The sequence below is a fragment of the Triticum dicoccoides genome, chromosome 7B (assembly GCF_002162155.2).
Source record: "Triticum dicoccoides isolate Atlit2015 ecotype Zavitan chromosome 7B, WEW_v2.0, whole genome shotgun sequence".
NCBI classification, from domain to species: Eukaryota; Viridiplantae; Streptophyta; class Magnoliopsida; order Poales; family Poaceae; genus Triticum; species Triticum dicoccoides.
Genome location: NC_041393.1, coordinates 24783353 through 24801776, shown reverse-complemented (window position 1 = coordinate 24801776; position 18424 = coordinate 24783353). Strand labels below are relative to the sequence as shown.

Genomic DNA, 18424 nt, shown 5'->3' with positions numbered 1-18424 from the left:
CACTTCAACTAGTGTGTAGCAGGGCACAGAAAGTTGTTCCTATGGTGCCTACACCAATTGAAGTGGAAGCTGATGATATTGATCATGAAACTTCAGATCAAGTCACTACCAAAACTCGTAGGTTGACAAGGATATGTACTACTCTAGAGTGGTACATAATCCTGTCTTGGAGGTCATGTTGCTAGACAACAATGAACCTACGAGCTATGGAGAAGCGATGGTGGGCCCGGATTCCGACAACTGGCTAGAGGCCATAAAGCCCGAGAGAGGATCCATGTCTAGAAACCAAAGTGTAGACTTTGGAAGAACTACTTGATGGTCGTAAGGCTATTGGGTAGAGATGGATTTTAAAAGGAAGACGGACAATGATGGTAAGTATCACCATTAAGAAAGCTCGACTTGTCGTTAAGATGTTTTCCGACAAGTTCAAGGAGTTGACTACGATGAGACTTTCTCACTCGTAGCGATGCTAAGAGTCTGTTGGAATTATATTAGCAATTGCTGCATGATTTATGAAATCTTGCAGATAGGATGTCAAAACATTGTTTCCTCGACGTTATTCTTTAGGAAAGGTTGTATGTGATACAACCAGAAGGTTTTGTCAATCCTGAAAGATGCTAACAAGTGTGCAAAGCTCCAGCAATCCTTCTAAGGACTGGAGTAAGCATCTCGGAGTTGGAATATACACTTTGATGAGATGATCAAAGATTTTGGGTTCATACAAAGTTTGTGAGAAACTTGTATTTCCAAAGAAGTGAGTGGGAGCACTATAGCATTTCTGATGAGTATATGTTGTTGACATATTGTTGATCGGAAATGATGTAGAATTTCTGGAAAGCATATAGGGTTATTTGAAAGTGTTTTTCAATGGAAAACCTGGATTAAGCTACTTGAACATTGAGCATCAAGATCTATAAGGATAGATCAAAAAACGCTCAATAAAACTTTCAAATGAATACATGCCGTGACAAGATTTTGAAGAAGTTCAAAATAGATCGGTGAAGAAGGAGTTCTTGGCTGTGTTATAAGGTGTGAGTATTGAGTAAGATTCAAGACATGACCTCGGCAGAAGAGAGAGAATGGACGAAGGTCGTCCCCTATGCTTCAGACATAGGCTCTACAGTATGCTATGCTGTGTACCGCACCTGAAGTGTGCCTTGCCATGAGTCAGTCAAGGGGTACAAGAATGATCCAGGAATGGATAACAAGGCAACGGTCAAACATATCCTTAGTAACTAGTGGACTAAGGAATTTTCTCGATTATGGAGGTGGTAAAAGAGTTTGTCGTGAAGGGTTACGCCGATGCGAACTTTGACACTAATCCAGATTATTCTGAGTAGTAAACCGGATTCATATAGTATAATAGTTGTTTGGAATAGCTCCAAATAGAGCGTGGTAGCTGCATCTAGGAGATGACATAGATATTTGTAAAGCACACACGGACTTGAAAGGTTCAAACCCGTTGACTAATAACCTCTCTCACAAGCGAGATATGATCAAACCCAATGGGTGTTGGATTCATTACAATCACATAGTGATGTGAACTAGATTATTGACTCTAGTGCAAGTGGGAGACTGTTGGAAATATGCCCTAGAGGCAATAATAAAATGGTTATTATTATATTTCCTTGTTCATGATAATTGTCTATTGTTCATGCTATAATTGTATTAACTGGAAACCGTAATACATGTGTGAATACATAGACCACAACATGTCCCTACTAAGCCTCTAGGTGACTAGCTCGTTGATCAATAGATGGTTATGGTTTCCTAACCATGGACATAGGATGTCATTGATAACGGGATCACATCATTAGGAGAATGATGTGGTGGACAAGACCCAATCCTAAGCATAGCACAAGATCGTGTAGTTCGTTTGCTAAAGCTTTTCTAATGTCAAGTATCATTTCCTTAGACCATGAGATTGTGCAACTCCCGGATACCGTAATGCTTTGGGTGTGCCAAATGTCATAACGTAACTGGGTGGCTATAAAGGTACACTACAGGCATCTCCGAAAGTATCTATTGGGTTGGCACGAATCAAGACTGGGATTTGTCACTCCGTGTGACGGAGAGGTATCTCTAGGCCCACTCGGTAGGACATCATCATAATGTGCACAATGTGATCAAGGAGTTGATCACGGGATGATGTGTTACGGTACGAGTAAAGAGACTTGCCGGTAATGAGATTGAACAAGGTATCAGGATACCGACGATCGAATCTCGGGCAAGTACTATACCGGTAGACAAAGGGAATTGTATACGGGGTTGATTGAATCCTTGACATCATGGTTTATCCAATGAGATCATCGTGGAACATGTGGGAGCCAACATGGGTATCCAGATCCCGCTGTTGGTTATTGACCGGAGAACATCTCGGTCATGCCTGCATGGTTCCCGAACCCGTAGGGTCTACACACTTAAGGTTCCATGATGCTAGGGTTATAAAGAAAGTTTGTCTGTGGTTACCGAATGTTGTTCGGAGTCCCGGATGAGATCTCAGACGTCACGAGGAGTTCCGAAATGGTCTGGAGGTAAAGATTTATATATGGGAAGTCCTGTTTTGGTCACCGGAAAAGTTTCGGGTGCTATCGATAACATAGCAGGACCACCGGGAGGGTCCCGGGGGTCCACCAGGTGGGGCCACCGGCCCCAGAGGGCTGCGCGGGCCAAGTGTGGGAGGGAACCAGCCCCGGGTGGGTTGGTGCACCCCTCCCCAAGGGCCGAAGGCGCCTAGGGTTGAAAATCCTAGGGGAGGGGGCGCCTCCACCTTGCTTGGGGGGCAAGCCACCCCTCCTGGCCGCCGCCCCTCCCCTCTAGAAGGGATCTGGACGGGGCCGGCCCCCTCTCCCCTTCCCCTATATATAGTGGGGGGTTTGGGGCTGCCAAGGACATCAGTTTCCACCTCTCCAGGCGCAGCCCTACCCCTCTCCCTCCTCGTCTCTTGCGGTGCTTGGCGAAGCACTGCTGGAGTGCCACGCTCCTCCACCACCACCAAGCCGTTGTGCTGCTGCTGGACGGAGTCTTCCCCAACCTCTCCCTCTCCCCTTGCTGGATCAAGGCACGGGAGACGTCATCGGGCTGCACGTGTGTTAAACGCGGAGGCACCATTATTCGGTGCTTAGATCGGAATCAACCGCGATCTGAATCGCTACGAGTATGACTCCTTCATCCGCGTTCTTGTAACGCTTCCGCATCGCGATCTTCAAGGGTATGAAGATGCACTCCCCTCTCTCTCGTTGCTAGTCTCTCCATAGATTGATCTTGGTGATGCGTAGAAAATTTTGAATTTCTGCTACGTTCCCCAACATTTATAGCAAAGGACATGCTGGAATTTTCTCGTATAGTGAGCAAAGTGTTCTTGAGGACACATGAGAATTCATCTAGCTAGTCACTTTCATTGTGTTTGTTTGATTTGCGTTCGTTACTTTGATAATTTGATATGTGGGTGGACAGGTGCTTGGGTGTTGTTCTTACTTGAACAAGCCTCCCACTTATGATTAACCCCTCTCTCAAGCATCCACAACTACTAAAGAAGAATTAAGATAAATCTAACCATAGGATGAAACATATGGATCCAAATCAGCCCCTTACAGAATATCGCATAAACTAGGGTTTAAGTTATTGTCACTCTAGCAACCATCATCTGATTACTACTCCACAATGCCTTCCCTTAGGCCCAGAGATGGTGAAGTGTCATGTAGTTGACGTTCACATAACACCACTAAGGGAATCACAACATACACATCATCAAAATATCGAACGAATACCAAATTCACATGATTACTCATGATAAGACTTCTCCCATGTTCTCAAGAACAAAATTAACTACTCGCAAATCATATTCATGTTCAAGATTAGAGGGGTATTGAATAGCATCTAGGATCTAAACATATAATCTTCCGCCAAATAAAGCAACTAGCATCAACTACAATATGTAACCAACACTACTAGCAACTCACATGTACCAATCTGAGGTTTTGAGACAAAGATTGAATACAAGAGACGAACTAGGGATGAGACAAGATGGTTCTGGTGAAGATATTGATGAAGATTGGTCTTCCCACAATGAGAGGATCATTGGTGATGACGATGGCTTCGATCCCCCCTCCCCCCCCCCCAGAGTGAAGTTTCACTGGTGTAATCGCTCTACTGGAGAGCAAAAGTGCTCCTACCCAGGTTCCACCTCGAAACGGCGGCGCTTCGTCCCAAAACCTTCTTCTAATTTTTTTTCCAGGTCAAAATGGCACCATATAGCAGAAGATGGGCTCAGCAGGCACGCCCTAGGGGTGGGGCGCCCCTCAGGCTAGTGACTGCCTGGTGGACTCCCTTCTGTTGATTCCTTCACCAATATATTTTACATATTCCAAGATAATTCTCCGTCAATTTTCAGGTCATTTGGAGTTGTGTAGAATAAGTGCCACCGATATAGCCCTTTTCGATCCAGAATTCCAGCTGCCGGCAATCTCCCTCTTCATGTGAAACTTGCAAAATAAGAGAGAAAAGACATAAGAATTGTATCATAAAGTGAAATAACAGTGCATAATGCAATAAATATCAATATGAAACTTGATGCAAAAATGGACGTACCAGCCCCTGCTGCAAATCCTAGACAACTAAGCTGGAGACGCACCATCGGGGACCGTTGTTGCAAGGGGAGGATGGGCTGTCGCAACTAGGGCACTACTGTCTAGGCAGTGCTAACACTGCAAGTGGACTAGCGCCATTGCAACCGGGGAGACCATGGTGGAGATGGCAACCTACAGCGGGTCCCCGAGGTGTTGCAAGGAGGGTCGTCACCGGTGCTGAACGGGTTGCCAAGGTGCTGCAAGGGAGGCCCCCGCCGGTGCCGAATGGTTCACCACTGTTGAGCAAGTGTAAGTTTCAAGGGTGTTGCCAACACTGCAAGCGAACTGATGCCCTTGCAACGGGGGTTACCACGGTAGAGATGACATACGCTAGAATGGCTCACCAGAGGTGGTGTAGGGAAGGGAGGGTCGCTGTCGGGGTTGTATGCCGATGCCGGTGATGCAGGGGGGTCATGCTCCATACGATGTTGCAAAGAGATCGACACTTATCCTCTCCTGTTGTTGCACATGTTGCTGCAATGCAATGCGAAAGTGGTAGTACAAGAGAAGATATGAGAGCCGGCTTCCGAAATGTGTTCTAGGCGCTTTGCGTGCGTGTGACCTGGGCATTTCCTAAACGACGCTTAAGGCATCCGTTTCTTTGACACCCGCAAATGGGCGGACATCCCTCCTTCCGCGTTGGGCCGGCCCATTTCCCCTTTATTTTTCTAAAATACTACCAAAAAGTTGCGACACGCGGTGATTCAAACCCGTGACATCCTCTTTCTGTCCAAACTACACTAACCACCCGAAACAACACACTTCTTGTGACTACTTCTATCCTTTTTCCTATTTTCTTCTGTTTCTTTTAATATTTTTTCCTTTTCTTTCACATTTTTCTTTTCTAAAATGCACATATTTTTTCATTATTTTTTTGTGAAATCAATGTTTTTTTCAAATTGCTATACTTTTTTCAATTTTAATGATTTTTTTTCAAATTTGATGAACTTTTTTTCCAAATTTGACGATTTTTTTAGATTTGTGAACTTTTTTCAAATTTGATGAACTTTTTTCAAAATCGATGAAGTTATTTTTAAATTTGTGAACATCTATTTTGTAACCCGTGAACATTTTTGAATCCACAATTTGATTTTTCAGCATCAAAATTGTGAAATATATTTCAACATTGATGAACTTCTCTTGAAAATTGATAACTTTTTTCAAATTTTCAAAATTGATGAACCTTTTTTTAAAAACCGATGAACATTTTTTTCAAAATCGTTGAACTTTTTCAATTCTTGTTTTTTCTTTTAAATTCATATTTTTTTCAAAATCTGACAAATCTTTTTAAAATACCGATGAAATTTTTCTGAAGTCCATGAAACTTTTCAAATTTGAACCTTTTTGTCATGCTTGTGAACTTTTTTATTGCAAATCTATGATTTTTTTTCAAATGAATTATAAGGGTAGAGAATATATGTTAATGTTGTCCAAAAAGAAATATTAAATAACACTATTTTCGCATTGTAGACAACTAAGTTGTCTTGGTCAGGTTCAATTCCCACCTCTCCCGTATCTAATCATGTTGAAAATATATTTGATTCGCGTCTCTCTTTTTAAGGAGATTGTTGGGCGGCTCGCTAGGTGTCATGCGTGAGCGCCAGGAGTGCCAGGCGGCACTGAAATCGCCAAATTGGAGCTCCCTGTGATCCAATGGCAAGGGGAACACAATCGGATGACTGGCAGGCCGGCTGATCTTCGTCAAAGATCGCTTAACATATTTTTTTAAGGACATTGCTGGGCCGGCACGCTAGGAGTTGTGCGCGAGCGCCAGGAGCGCTAAGCGGCGCTGAAATCACCAAATAGGAGCTCCCTGTGGGGAGCTCCTGTTCGGCGCCTTAAGCGCCCGAACAGGTAGCTAGCGCCCGCAGCAGAGCCTTGCTGGGCCGGCCCGCGATGGAAAGCCTAGGTGACAAAATCGCTATAATAGAACGCAAAAAATGTGGCTACTTTAGGAATCGAACCGGCGTCGCTCGCGAACACGAGGCCGGTCCAACATTAGCTGACCACCACAGCCATCGGATACTAGTGCTTTTCATTAGCGCTAACGATACATCGCACTTGTGAACCACTATGGCCACGCTATTTATTTAGCATTCAGTTTTTTAAAATATATATATATAACATGAATTTAAAAACGTTCACAATTTTGAGACAAAAAGTTCATCATTTTTGAAGAAAAGTCCACAAACTTAAACAAGTTCACCGATTTTGTAAAAAATATTATGATTTCTTTTAAAAGTTCATCTTTTTCAAAAAAAAGTTCATCGATCTTGAAAAAAGTTCATCATTTTTGAAAAAAGTTCATCGGTTTTGAAAATAAGTTCATCATTTTCGAAAAAAGGTCATCGATTTTGAAAAAAAGTTCAGCGAGTTTGAAAAAAGTTCACAAAATTGAATAAAAAACTCATCACTCTTGAAAAAAGTTCACCAAATATAAAAAAAGTTCATCAAATTTGAAAACATTCACAAATTTGGAAAAAATGTTTATCAAATTTGAAAAAGTTCATTGTATTAGAAAAAATTTCATAGAATTTGAAAAGGTTCATCAATTTAAAAAAATTGTGGATACATTCAAAAGAAAATCATCAAATGAGGAAGAAGGAAAAATGCGAAAAAAGAAAAAAAGAAAAACGAAAACAGAAAACAGAAAAAATGAAAAAAAAAGAAAACAAAAAAAAGGAAAGTAAAGATGGTAAGGAAGAAAAGTGATGGAATTAGTGTATAAAGTTTGTGTGGCGGGGTGGTTACCACAGTGCGATGGGACCCCGGAGATCTTCGGTTGAAACAGGCTATAAACGGCGCCTGCAGCGTCGAATAGGAAATGCCACGATTTTGTGAAGCTTGCAGGCGCCAGTTGATGCCACAGGCGCTCGCTAGCAACCCCTCGCGGGCCGGCCCATCCACGGGCTCAGTATGGAAAACGCGACAGGCGCTCGCTAGCAACCCCTCGCGGGCCGGCCCATCCACGGGCTCAGTATGGAAAACGCGAAAAAAAAGGGAAGAAACTAATCCTAATGGGATATGGGACTCGAACCAAGCACCTCACTAGGAATAACTTAACGCAATAACCACCAGACCATATTAGCTCCTTTGTATGCAAGTACAAACCCGGCCTAGTTAATGCTTCCTTTAGCAAAACGTTAACGTATCAGTATATCTCTTTGAAACAAGTAAATTTTAAAAAAAGATCATCCATTTTTAGAAAAGTTCATCATTTATTAAAATAATCGATTTTCAAAAATAGTTCATCGTTTCTGAAAAAAGTTCACCAATTTTGAAAAGATTTCATGAATTTTAAAAAGAGTTCATTAATTTTGGAAAAAAAAATTCATCGATTTTGAAAAAAGTTCATCGATTTTAAAAATAGTTCATTGATATTGGAAAAAAGTTCATCAATTTAGAAAATAGTTCATCGATTTTCAAAAAAAGTTCATTGATTTTGAAAAAGTTCATCGATTAAAAAAAGAGTTCATCTGTTTTCAAAAAGAGTTCATGGGTTTTGAAAAAAAAAGTTCATCGATTTGGAAAAAAAAGTTCATCCGTTTGAAAAAGAGTTCATCGATTTTGAAAAGAGTTCATGGATTTTAAAAAACTCTTCATTCAAATTAGGAAAAGGAAAAAAGAATAAAAAATAAAAAATCAAACAAAACCATTCTGTATAAAAAGAAAAAAAGAATAAAAAACAGAACAAAAACCGTTCCGAATAAAAAAGAAAGACGAAAAAATAAAAATGCAAAAAAAATAGAAAAAGGAAACAACTTAAGAAGAAATAGAGGCAGAAGCTTTAGCTGTGCAGTTAACCGTAGGTGCTGTGTTGGTTTGCGCCTCGTGCCATTGACATGGAGGTCGCAGGATCGAATCGCAACGAAAACTGTATTGATTTTTGTTTACGGCGAAAATATGTAATGGGCCGAGCCCAGCTAACGGTGCTGCAGGCGCCGGTTTGCAGAAACAGCCTATAACCGGAATTTCCTATTTAACGCTCGTTGCGTCAAACAGTCGACGCATCGGCGCTTGGGCCAGCCCAGTTAACGTGTTCTAGTGTTTCCGGTTTTGGGAACCTTCTAGAGTTTCCCAGCCGGTTTTTTCTGGTTTTGGGAACCTTCTAGAAGGTTCCCTAAACCGGTTTTTCTTTTTTCCTTTTTTCCTTTTTTGTTTTCTTTCTTTTCTGTTTCTTTTTCTAATTTTTTCTTTCTTTCTTTTTTTAGTTTTTATTTTCTTGTTATTTTTTCAACGTTATTTTATCTTTTTAAACTAAGTACATATTCAGATTTTTTTCTTAATTTTCAAAAAATTTTCTTGCTTTTAAAAAATGTTCTTTCTGAATTTGTGAATTTTTCTTCTTCTTTTAGTTTTTAGTTATTTCTGTTTCTTATTTCCTTTCTTTTTTTCCTTTTTTCTATTTGTTTTCTTTCTATGGTTTGCTATTTCATTTTCTTTTCTCCTCATCTTTATAAAAATATTCAAATTTTTTTTGTGTTTCCATAAAATGTTCAGTTTTTAAACAAATGTTCTCAAAATTCAAAATTTGTTCTTGTTATCCAAAAAAGTTCAAAACTTTCGAAATTATATAATATACCCGATTTAAATTTTTTTGTTCACATTTTCAAAAAATGTTCGCGCTTCCAAATTTGTTCAGGATATTTCAAATTTGTTCTCTGTCTCAAAATTTGTGCTCAATATTCAAAAAATATTGGTCCTTTAAGAAATTGTTTGCTCTTCCAAATTTGTTCTCCGTTTCAAAATTTGTTCCCAAGATTCAAAAAAATGTTCATGCTTTAAAAAATTGTTCACTCTCCTAAATTTGTTCTCCGTTTCAAAATTTGTTCTCAAGATTCAAAAAATGTTCGTTCTTTAAAAATGATCATGTTCAAATTTTGTTCTCATTTTCAAAATTTTGTTCTCTAAATTCAAAAAAAAATTCGGGATTTTAAATCACAATTTCGAAAAATGTTCTCATTTCCAATTGTGTTCCTCTTTTCACCACTGTTTGAGGTTCCCAAAAATTGTTCTTGTTTTCACAAATGTTCCGGTTTTCAAATTTTGTACACAATTTCAAAAAAATATTCTTTTGTAATAAATACTCGCAAATTCAAAAAAAAAAATCCATGTTTAAAATTTTGTTCACATTTCCAAAAAAGCGTACAATATAAATTTTGTTTGCATTTTTAAAAAAGTTCCTGTTTTATTTTTTTGGTGCTGAACTAAAAATATGTTCCTGTTTTCCATTTTAAAAAAAACTAAATAATGTTCTTGATATCAAAAAATGTTCGTGTTTTTCGTAGTTTTTGTTTTCAGAATCATTTTTGAAAATTGTTTGGGTTTTGGAATCTGTTTGGGGTTTGCAAATTTTGTTCCTGTTTCATTTTTTAATCAGATTTAAAAAACATATTCACTTTTCCAAAAAGATGGAATACGAAAAAAGCGGCATTTTGAAACTGCTCGCAATTTTCAAGAAATATTTTCAAAATGTTTTCCAAATCTCAACGCTACTGTCTGTTCTTATATATTTCTGCACTTCTTATCTTCAGAAGGTGGCTTGTAGTGTTTTTGCTAATGGCTCGTGGTTGGAGTCTGAGGTCGTGGGATCGATTCCTGGTAGTTGCTGCTGGTTTTCCAGCTCTTTTTGTCGCGCGCGAAAGGAAACGAAAGATCGGGTTGGTGGGCCGGCCCAGTCAAGCGTCAACCCTGTGCGTCGAGCTGCTGTTTGACGCAAAATGCGTCACATAGGAGGTCTCCCTATAACCGGCGCCTGCAGCGCTAAATAGGAATCGCCCTCCCTGTGATCTGACGGCAAGGAGAACACAATCAGATGGCTGGCAGGCCTACTGATCTTTGTCAAAGATCAGGCTAGCAGTCGCCATATTGAAAAAACGCTTTACATATTTTTTTTAGAAAGATGCTATTCTTGTATTTGACAAATGTTATACGTATATGAAAAATATTTCTGATGTATACAAAAATATGTATAACGTGAAAGAAAAAAATATAAATGTTTATGATGTATACGAAAAATATGTGTATCATGTGCACATAAAATGTTAATCACGTGTACAAAAAATGTTTTTGGCAATTAAAGAATGTCACACATTTCAAAAATAATGACGTGATATTTCTTAGATGTTTATATGTTGTAAAAAATGTTTGTGAAATTGAAACAAAATGTCACGTACATTCAGAAAAATGTACGGCACATTTAAAAAAAATCTCAACCAAAAAAGTGTTTGTGACATTTTCCAAAAATGTTTATACAATGTAAAAAAAAAATTACGTAGTTCAAAAGATGTTTATTATCATTCGAATTTTTTAAAATGTATCAGAAAAATATATCCAAAACATGTTTATGCAATAACTGTTAAACATGCATTTGAAAAATACATTCAAAACATGTTTTTGCAAAAATGGTTAAACATGCATTTGAAAATGTTAAATGTGTATAATTTGTTTTACATCTATATGAAAATGTACAAAAGTATAAATGTGTTGGAAAAATAATAAAAGCAGACACGTTTAGAAACCAAAAATCAAAGCAAATTGACAAAACACAAAAAGAAAAGCGAAGAAACAAGAAATAAGCAAGAAAAAACATAGAAAATCAAAGTATATAAAAACCAAAGAATACCATAAAAAACTAATAAAACTGAAAAATTAACGAAGAAAAAAGAAAAAATGAGGAAAGTGAGCGAAAACCGTTGCGAAAACAAAGCAAAACCAAAACGTAATGAAGAAAAAAGAAAATTGAAGAAAACCGTTGAAAAAACAAAGAAACCCGAATAAAAACAACAGAAAACAAAAATTAAAAAAGGAAGAAAAGCTAACTGGTGTGCCAGAACATTTCCGGCGCCCCCCAGAATTACCGACCGTCTAAACATTTCCGTTATGATGGTTTTCCCCAAAACAAATTTCGTTTTCTCTGGAAACTTCAGTTCTGAAACATTTTCGCTGTCTCCGAAATTTTTTCGGTGACTTTCTCTTGGACTCCCTGTCTAGTACTCAGCAGATAGATGACCAGATTGTGATTTGGACAAACTCATCAAACAATGCATGTTTATTTCCCATGAATGAACATCCCTGAACTATGGATCTTAAGAACAAATGGAGCTGTTGTTGCACATAACCAACAAGCAAGATTAGAAAGGACCGCACAGCTAAAATTTGAAGCCACATAGCTAAACTCCAGATCATCAACTAATTACTGGCAAAAAAAAAAGAGAGCCACCAAATCAGTGTTGATGTCAGATGCTTCATCTAAGAGAAATGCAGCTAGCAATGAAGTGAATAAGATGCTCCAGTATATCAGAATGATATCTGGTCAAACAAGACATCAAAACAAAAAGAAGGCAGCTTATGTAGAAAACCTGAAAACAATGTAATGAACTAGTTTTCTTCATGTAGTGCTGTTGGATAAAATCTGAATTTTGTTCATACATTACAAATTCTTTTTCCTGCTCCTTGGCCAACATGAAAACAGCACAAGTGCCAGCACGATCGTCAGCTCACAGCAAGAACCTGCTACATTTTGCATTTGTATCAAGTGCATAGCCTAAGGGAACCACAAGATCATCAACTCATTACAAAAGGAATGAAAGATCATCAACTCATTTAGCAAGAACCACTGCATTTTTCATCATCTAAAAGGAATGGAAGATCATTCAACTCTTTGCAAGAACCCCTAGTTAAATGCTTCATCCAGGAAAGCACCACAGAAATGAATGCCAGAAGAGTGGCACTCACATGACTACTACAACCGCTGCACCGAGCACTTTCCACAGTTCTCAATCATAGAACCGCGGGGCCAAAACAGGCAGACCCCCCCTGTGCCGTCGACAGAACAGAGCAAGTTTAGCTAGCATAAGAAACACAAGAGCTGCTGAGTTTTCTCGACCTATATCTATCTATCTATATGCAAAAGTAGGCGTCCAGTTCTGCTGTCATTGTATCCGAGGTGGCCAAACTTCTGAGGAGGTTTAACTATCAGGACTCCAGCTCTGATCTTTCTCTACTGTGAATAGACATCCGGGTGACGCAGCTCATCATAGGCTGAATTAACAGAAATAACAAGGCAGTTAGGCAGCAGACCAATAATCAATAACAATATAATGACAAGATCAAGAAGTCAAAACATGAAACAGTATAATATGCAAGGAATTAAGCTTTCATGCACTATCTATTGTAGGATACTATCTGAATTTTGTTAACAGGCTAGAAACTTAGTATCTTCTCTGCAAAGATGAAACGAGATGACTGATCTTGATTTGGCTTTTTAGGTTCCATAATTTCTACCAGCGGCAAAATGATACGAAATGGACGAACTGAAATATCTTACTCAAGACAGAAATTTGGAAAACCAGTAGTTTCTACTAGCTTCAGAGTTCCGACCATCATTTACACTGTGTACACAGACTGATAAATCCACATGGCATTGGCACCTACTGTTCCCATTGAACTACTTTTGCTTTTCTACAACAGTTTCAGACAAGTCCCAAGTCCTAACAATCCAAGCATGATCAGATTAGCACCTCACTAACAAAGACTCTAAGTAAAATGTTCATGCAGTAAACAGTATCTAAAAGTTCAGTAAACTGTTTTGTCAGACTATAACACTTTGAATAAACTGTTTTTGAAGCACTTCAGAGTTCAGACCAACATTTACACTGTGTACACAGACTGATAAATCCACATGGCATTGGCACCTACTGTTCCCATTCAACTACTTTTACTTTTCTACAACAGTTTCAGAAAAGTTCCAAGTCCTAACAAAACCTATCATGATCAGATTAGCACCCCACTAACAAAGACTCTTAAGTAAAATGTTCATGCAGTAAACAGTATCTAAAGTTCAGTAAACTGTTTTTCTGAGACTATAACACTTTCAGTAAACTGTTTTTGAAGCACAAGCAGACTAAAACAAATTCTGTAAACTGTTTCACTTGTTAGGAGATCTGGAGGTCTCTCACCAGGGGTCTCGGACAGGTAGGCGACGATCTGGAGGGTCTCGCCGTTGCAGCCGTGGGGCAGGTTGGTGATGAGCGGGGTCAAACGCCCGTAGCGGCCCGCTCGGACGCACATGGCGAGCTCGAACAAGTGCACCTCGGCGTTGATGCGTTTGGCCAGCTCGTTCCTCAGGTGGTACACGTACCTCCCCCTGAACTGGAACTCGGTCCAGCCGTTGCCGTCCTCGGCGTACTCCCCCTCGGCGCTCGCTCGCACGAACCGGATCAGCCGCCACACCCCTCGCTCGCGTCCCAGCATCACGGACAGATCTCGGGGGATGCGGCTCTGCAGTAAAACCATGGTTATTATTGTTCAGGTGATATATACTCTGAATTTTCTGACTGACTGAAAACACAATCACAAATGCGATTCAGAGTTGGCAACCAACGGCAAGAACTGCACCCAGGAAGCGCACATTTGGCAAGAACAGAACCACAGATTTCTCTCGGGCGAATGAAATTAACACAAATCACAATCTCGGTGCAAATAAACGACACCCAATTCGCCTCGGGTCATGGCGAACTCACCGGAATCGGGGCAGCAAAGCCCGGCTGAGGCATGTCCGGCCCTCTGAGGGGGATGGGCTCGACGGTCCAGTGCATCATGGTGCTGACGTTGTCGACGTCGTCGACGGTGACGCCGTTGTTCCAGCGGAGGTACTTGCTGGTGTGCTTGCCGTTGGCGCGGAGGTAGCGGCCGCCGATGCTGCGGAGCAGGACGTCGTTCCCAAATCCTGTCGCGGTGGCCCGCCACATGATGGCCGGCACCACCGGCTGGTCGTAGTCGCGCTGCTCGGCGCGGAAGCCGAGGTGGGCGAGCGGCGCCGGCGTGGCCGTGGCGGCGAGGTAGCGGCCGTAGGCGGCGCTGTAGAGGAGCAGGTACGGCACGTCGCCCTGGTAGATGTGCACCGCCCACGCCGCCTTTAGCGACTCGCGGCGCTGGCGGAGGGAGACGCTCTTCCCGTCGCTGTCGGCGTTGAGGTACGTGCCGTGCACGCAGCTCCGCAGCCACACGTGCTGCCTGTCGTGGAACCTGTCCATCGGTCGCCGGCGCTGGAGAGCAGAGGCGGTGGGCGCTGCTGCGCGGTGGCGAGAGGTGGGTTTCTTGGCGCTCCGGCGAGCTCTGATGGCTGTTGGTTGCGGCGGTTACGCTGGGCGCCAACGCCGGGGTATTTCAAGGTGCCTGACACCATCGCCGTCCAGGGCTTCGAGACTCGGGCCTGCGGGCTGTTTCCTCGGCCCGGCACACGCTCCAGAGCCCCTCTGTATTCCTCTCACACAGGCCCGCACGGGGAGGAGCTCCTCCTAACCGGCGCCTTCAGCGGAATTTCCTATTTGCCGCTCAACGGGCCGGCCCGTTCCAGCGCTCCCGGTTTCCGGTTTTGGGAACCTTCTAGAAGGTTCCCAAAACCGGAAAAAACCAGCTGGAACCTTCTTCTAGTTCCTGAATAGGTTTCCTGAATCGGTTTTTTATTTTCCTTTCTTTCTCTATTTCTGTTTGGTTTTTATTTTCTTATTTCCTTTTTGTTTTTCAAGTTTATGTTTTCTTTTTCAAAAAAAAATTCGCCTTTCTTGGAAAATGTTTGCACTTTTACAAAAATGTTCAGAACTTGAAAACAATTCGTGTTTTCAAATTTTGTTCACAAATTCAAAAACTGTATGCATTTTTTTTAAAAAAATCGGAATTTTCAAAAAAAATATGTGTTAACAAAATTGTTAAGAATATTTTTGTTCAACCTTTTGACAACTTTTAAAAAAATGTTCGGAATTTCAAAAAATGTTTCGGTTTCAAAAATTGTTCGCAATTTTAAAAAAAGTTTGGTATATTCAATACTTTGTTCGGTCCCAAAAAAGATGTTCGAATTTTTTTGTTCAGGTTTCAAAAAACATTTCATTCTTTTCAAAAAATGTACAAAATTTTGTTTGTGTTTCCAAAATTTGTTCGGAGTTTCAAATTTTGTTCGTGATTTTCAAAAAATGTTCACATTTCCAAGTTTGTTCATTTTTTCAAAAAATTGTGGGATTTCACATTTGTTCCCATTTTTCAAAAGTTGTTCATGTTTTTTTTATAATTTGTTTGTGTTTTCAAAAAATTGTTCGCAGATTCAATAAATGGTCATCTTTTCAACTTTTTGTTCAGAAATTTAAAAAAAGTTCCTGTTCTTAAAATTGTTCATGTATTCAAAAAATTTGTTTGGAGTTTCAAAACATGTTCGCGTTGTTTAACAAATGTTCAAACTTTGAAACATTACTTACCTTAAAATTTGTTCTCAAGATTCAAAAAATGTCCGTGGTTGAAAAAATAGTTGGCGCTTCCAAATTTGTTTTCAAGATTCAAAATTGTTCGTGCTTTAAAAAATTTGTTCAAAAATTCCAAAAATGTTCATGTCTTCGAAAAATGTTTTGGAAAATTCGAAATGTTTGAGTTTTCAATTCTATTCTGTTTTTCAAAAAAGTGTTCGCAAATTTGAAAAATGTTCTCGTATTCAATTAATTTGTCCATTAAAAAATGAAATTACGAAAATGTTCTAATTTTAAAATTATTGTTCACAAATTTTGAAGTGGTCGCATTTAAACAAAATGTTCGCAATTTCAGTTTTCTTCCTTTTTTATTCCAAAAAAATGTTTACGCTTCACACAATGTTCTAATTTTTAAAATTTTGTTCACAAATTATAAAATGGTTGCGGTTCAGAAAATATTTACTTTTTGCCAAAAGAATTCACGTTTGAATTTTTTTTAAGTGTAGCCTTTGTCGCGGTTTATAGTTCATATTTGTTGGGCTACCTTTTTTGACACGAAATCTTAGAAACTATAGTGGCTACCTACTTGTGTTGACAGGTGCCTCGCTCACACCTTGGTTCATCGTAATTTTGCGTATTCAGATTTTATGTTTTCTCGCTACTGTTAATTTCTTTAGGTTCGCGCTGCCAATTTACCATAAGAAGTAGCTAGTTGGGGCGGCTAGCTCATCGCGCTTAGCAATAGGAAGTCTCGGGTTCGATTCCAGTACCCCTTTTCCTTTTTTGCGATTTTTAACCTACGAATGTGGCGCACCCGCAATATGGGCCGGCCCAGCCAAGCTGCTTGTGTGCGAAATGCCGACTGCTTGCCACAGCGAGCATCCGATTTTTAAATTCAGAACATATTTCTTTTAACTGAGAACAATTTTGAAAAGGAGAACAATTTTTATATACATGACCAAACAGTTGAAACGGAAACTTTTTTCTAGTGCTTCGAACATTTTTTGAAAGTGCGAACATTTTTTATATAGGTGAACGTTTTTCAGCTGCGTAAACTGAACATGATTTAAAAAACTAAGAACATTTTTTTGAAAAACAAGAACATTTTTTCATACATGAACAAAAATTTGAAAATAAGAACAATTTTTGAAATTTGTGAACATTTTTTTTGGAATTGGTGAACAAAATTTGAAAATGGGGACAACTTTTTAAATTCAGAACAAATTTCTTTTAACTGAGAACAATTTTGAAAAGGAGAACATTTTTATATACATGACCAAACAGTTGTAACGGAAACTTTTTTCTAGTGCTTCGAACATTTTTTGAAAGTGCGAACATTTTTTATATAGGTGAACATTTTTCAGCTGCATAAACTGAACATGATTTAAAAAATAAGAACATTTTTTGAAAAATTTGAAAAAGAAGAACATTTTTTAATACATGAACAGAATTTGGAAAAATAAGAACATTTTTTGAAATTTGTGAACAATTTTTGAAAACAGGCATTTTTTAAATCCATGCCATTAATTTTCAAATTTGTCAAAAAATGAATAAACTAATTTGAACAATTTTTGAAAAAACAGGAACATTTTCTGAAAATTCAGAACCAAAATTTGGAAGCAGGAACATTTTTTAAATTTATGAACAAATTTTGTGAAATGGGAACATTTTTTGAATTTTTGAACAAAATCTGGAAAACAGGAAAAAAAATTGAAATTCGGATTTTTTTTGAAAGTAAACTTGAAAAGAAAAAAAGGAAAAGAAAAAAGAAACAGAAAAAAGGAAACTGAAAAAAAGAAAAAAGTAAAAGAAGAGAAATAGAAAAATGAAAAACGAAAAAGAAACTGAAAAAGAAAAAGCCGGTTCAGTAACCTTCTAGAAGGTTCCCAAAACCGGAAAAAACCGGCTGGAAACATCATAGAAGGTTCCAAAACCGGGGTCTGCTGTAACGCTAAACGGGCCGGCCCACTCGGTCGCTCCCTCGCACCTGCCCTATGCGAAGCGGCGACTGCTTGCCGCAGCGAGCGTCCAATAGGAGTTCCCGCCTTCAGCGCCGGTTCGGTCTCCTGGCGCCCACTGAGGTGCCCGAACTGGGCTTTTGATTCGAAGCCCATTTCACTCGCTACCCCTGTTTCTGCTCGCTGCCCTGTTTCTGCTCCACTGTTTCTCATCTGTTTCACTGTTTCTGCTCCACTCGCTACCCCTTTTTCTGTTTCACTGTTTCTATTGGTTGCCGATTGCTTATTAGAAATTCCTTGCATATGGTTGCTCCACTGTTTCACTATATTTTTTGTTAAAAAATATGTAATTGCTTATTAGAAAAATGACTATCTTTAGTATAGTTAAGATAAGCGAACAGAGAAGGAAACATGGAATGTTTAGTACAGCAGAACAAAATTGCTTATTAGAAATTTCGAATATTCCTTTTCTTTTAAACGTGAACTATGTTTTTCAAAAACTGAACAAATTTCAAAATTTGAATACTTTTTTTGTTCTGTGAACAATTTTGAGAAAGCAAATTTAGAATACACGTTGAACATTTTCTTAGTATAGGGTGAA

General features: G+C 39.3%; 1 protein-coding gene across 1 annotated transcript; it reads right to left on the bottom strand.

Moving 5' to 3' along the window:
- Nucleotides 1–12630: 12630 nt before the first annotated feature.
- On the bottom strand, nt 12631–14665 carry LOC119337304. Its single transcript, XM_037609414.1, has 3 exons — nt 14153–14665; nt 13589–13868; nt 12631–12671 (listed from the first exon to the last, which is right to left on the bottom strand). Exons 1-3 carry the CDS (start codon nt 14663–14665, stop codon nt 12631–12633), a joined length of 834 nt encoding a protein of 277 aa, XP_037465311.1.
- Between the last annotated feature and the right edge of the window lie 3759 nt (nt 14666–18424).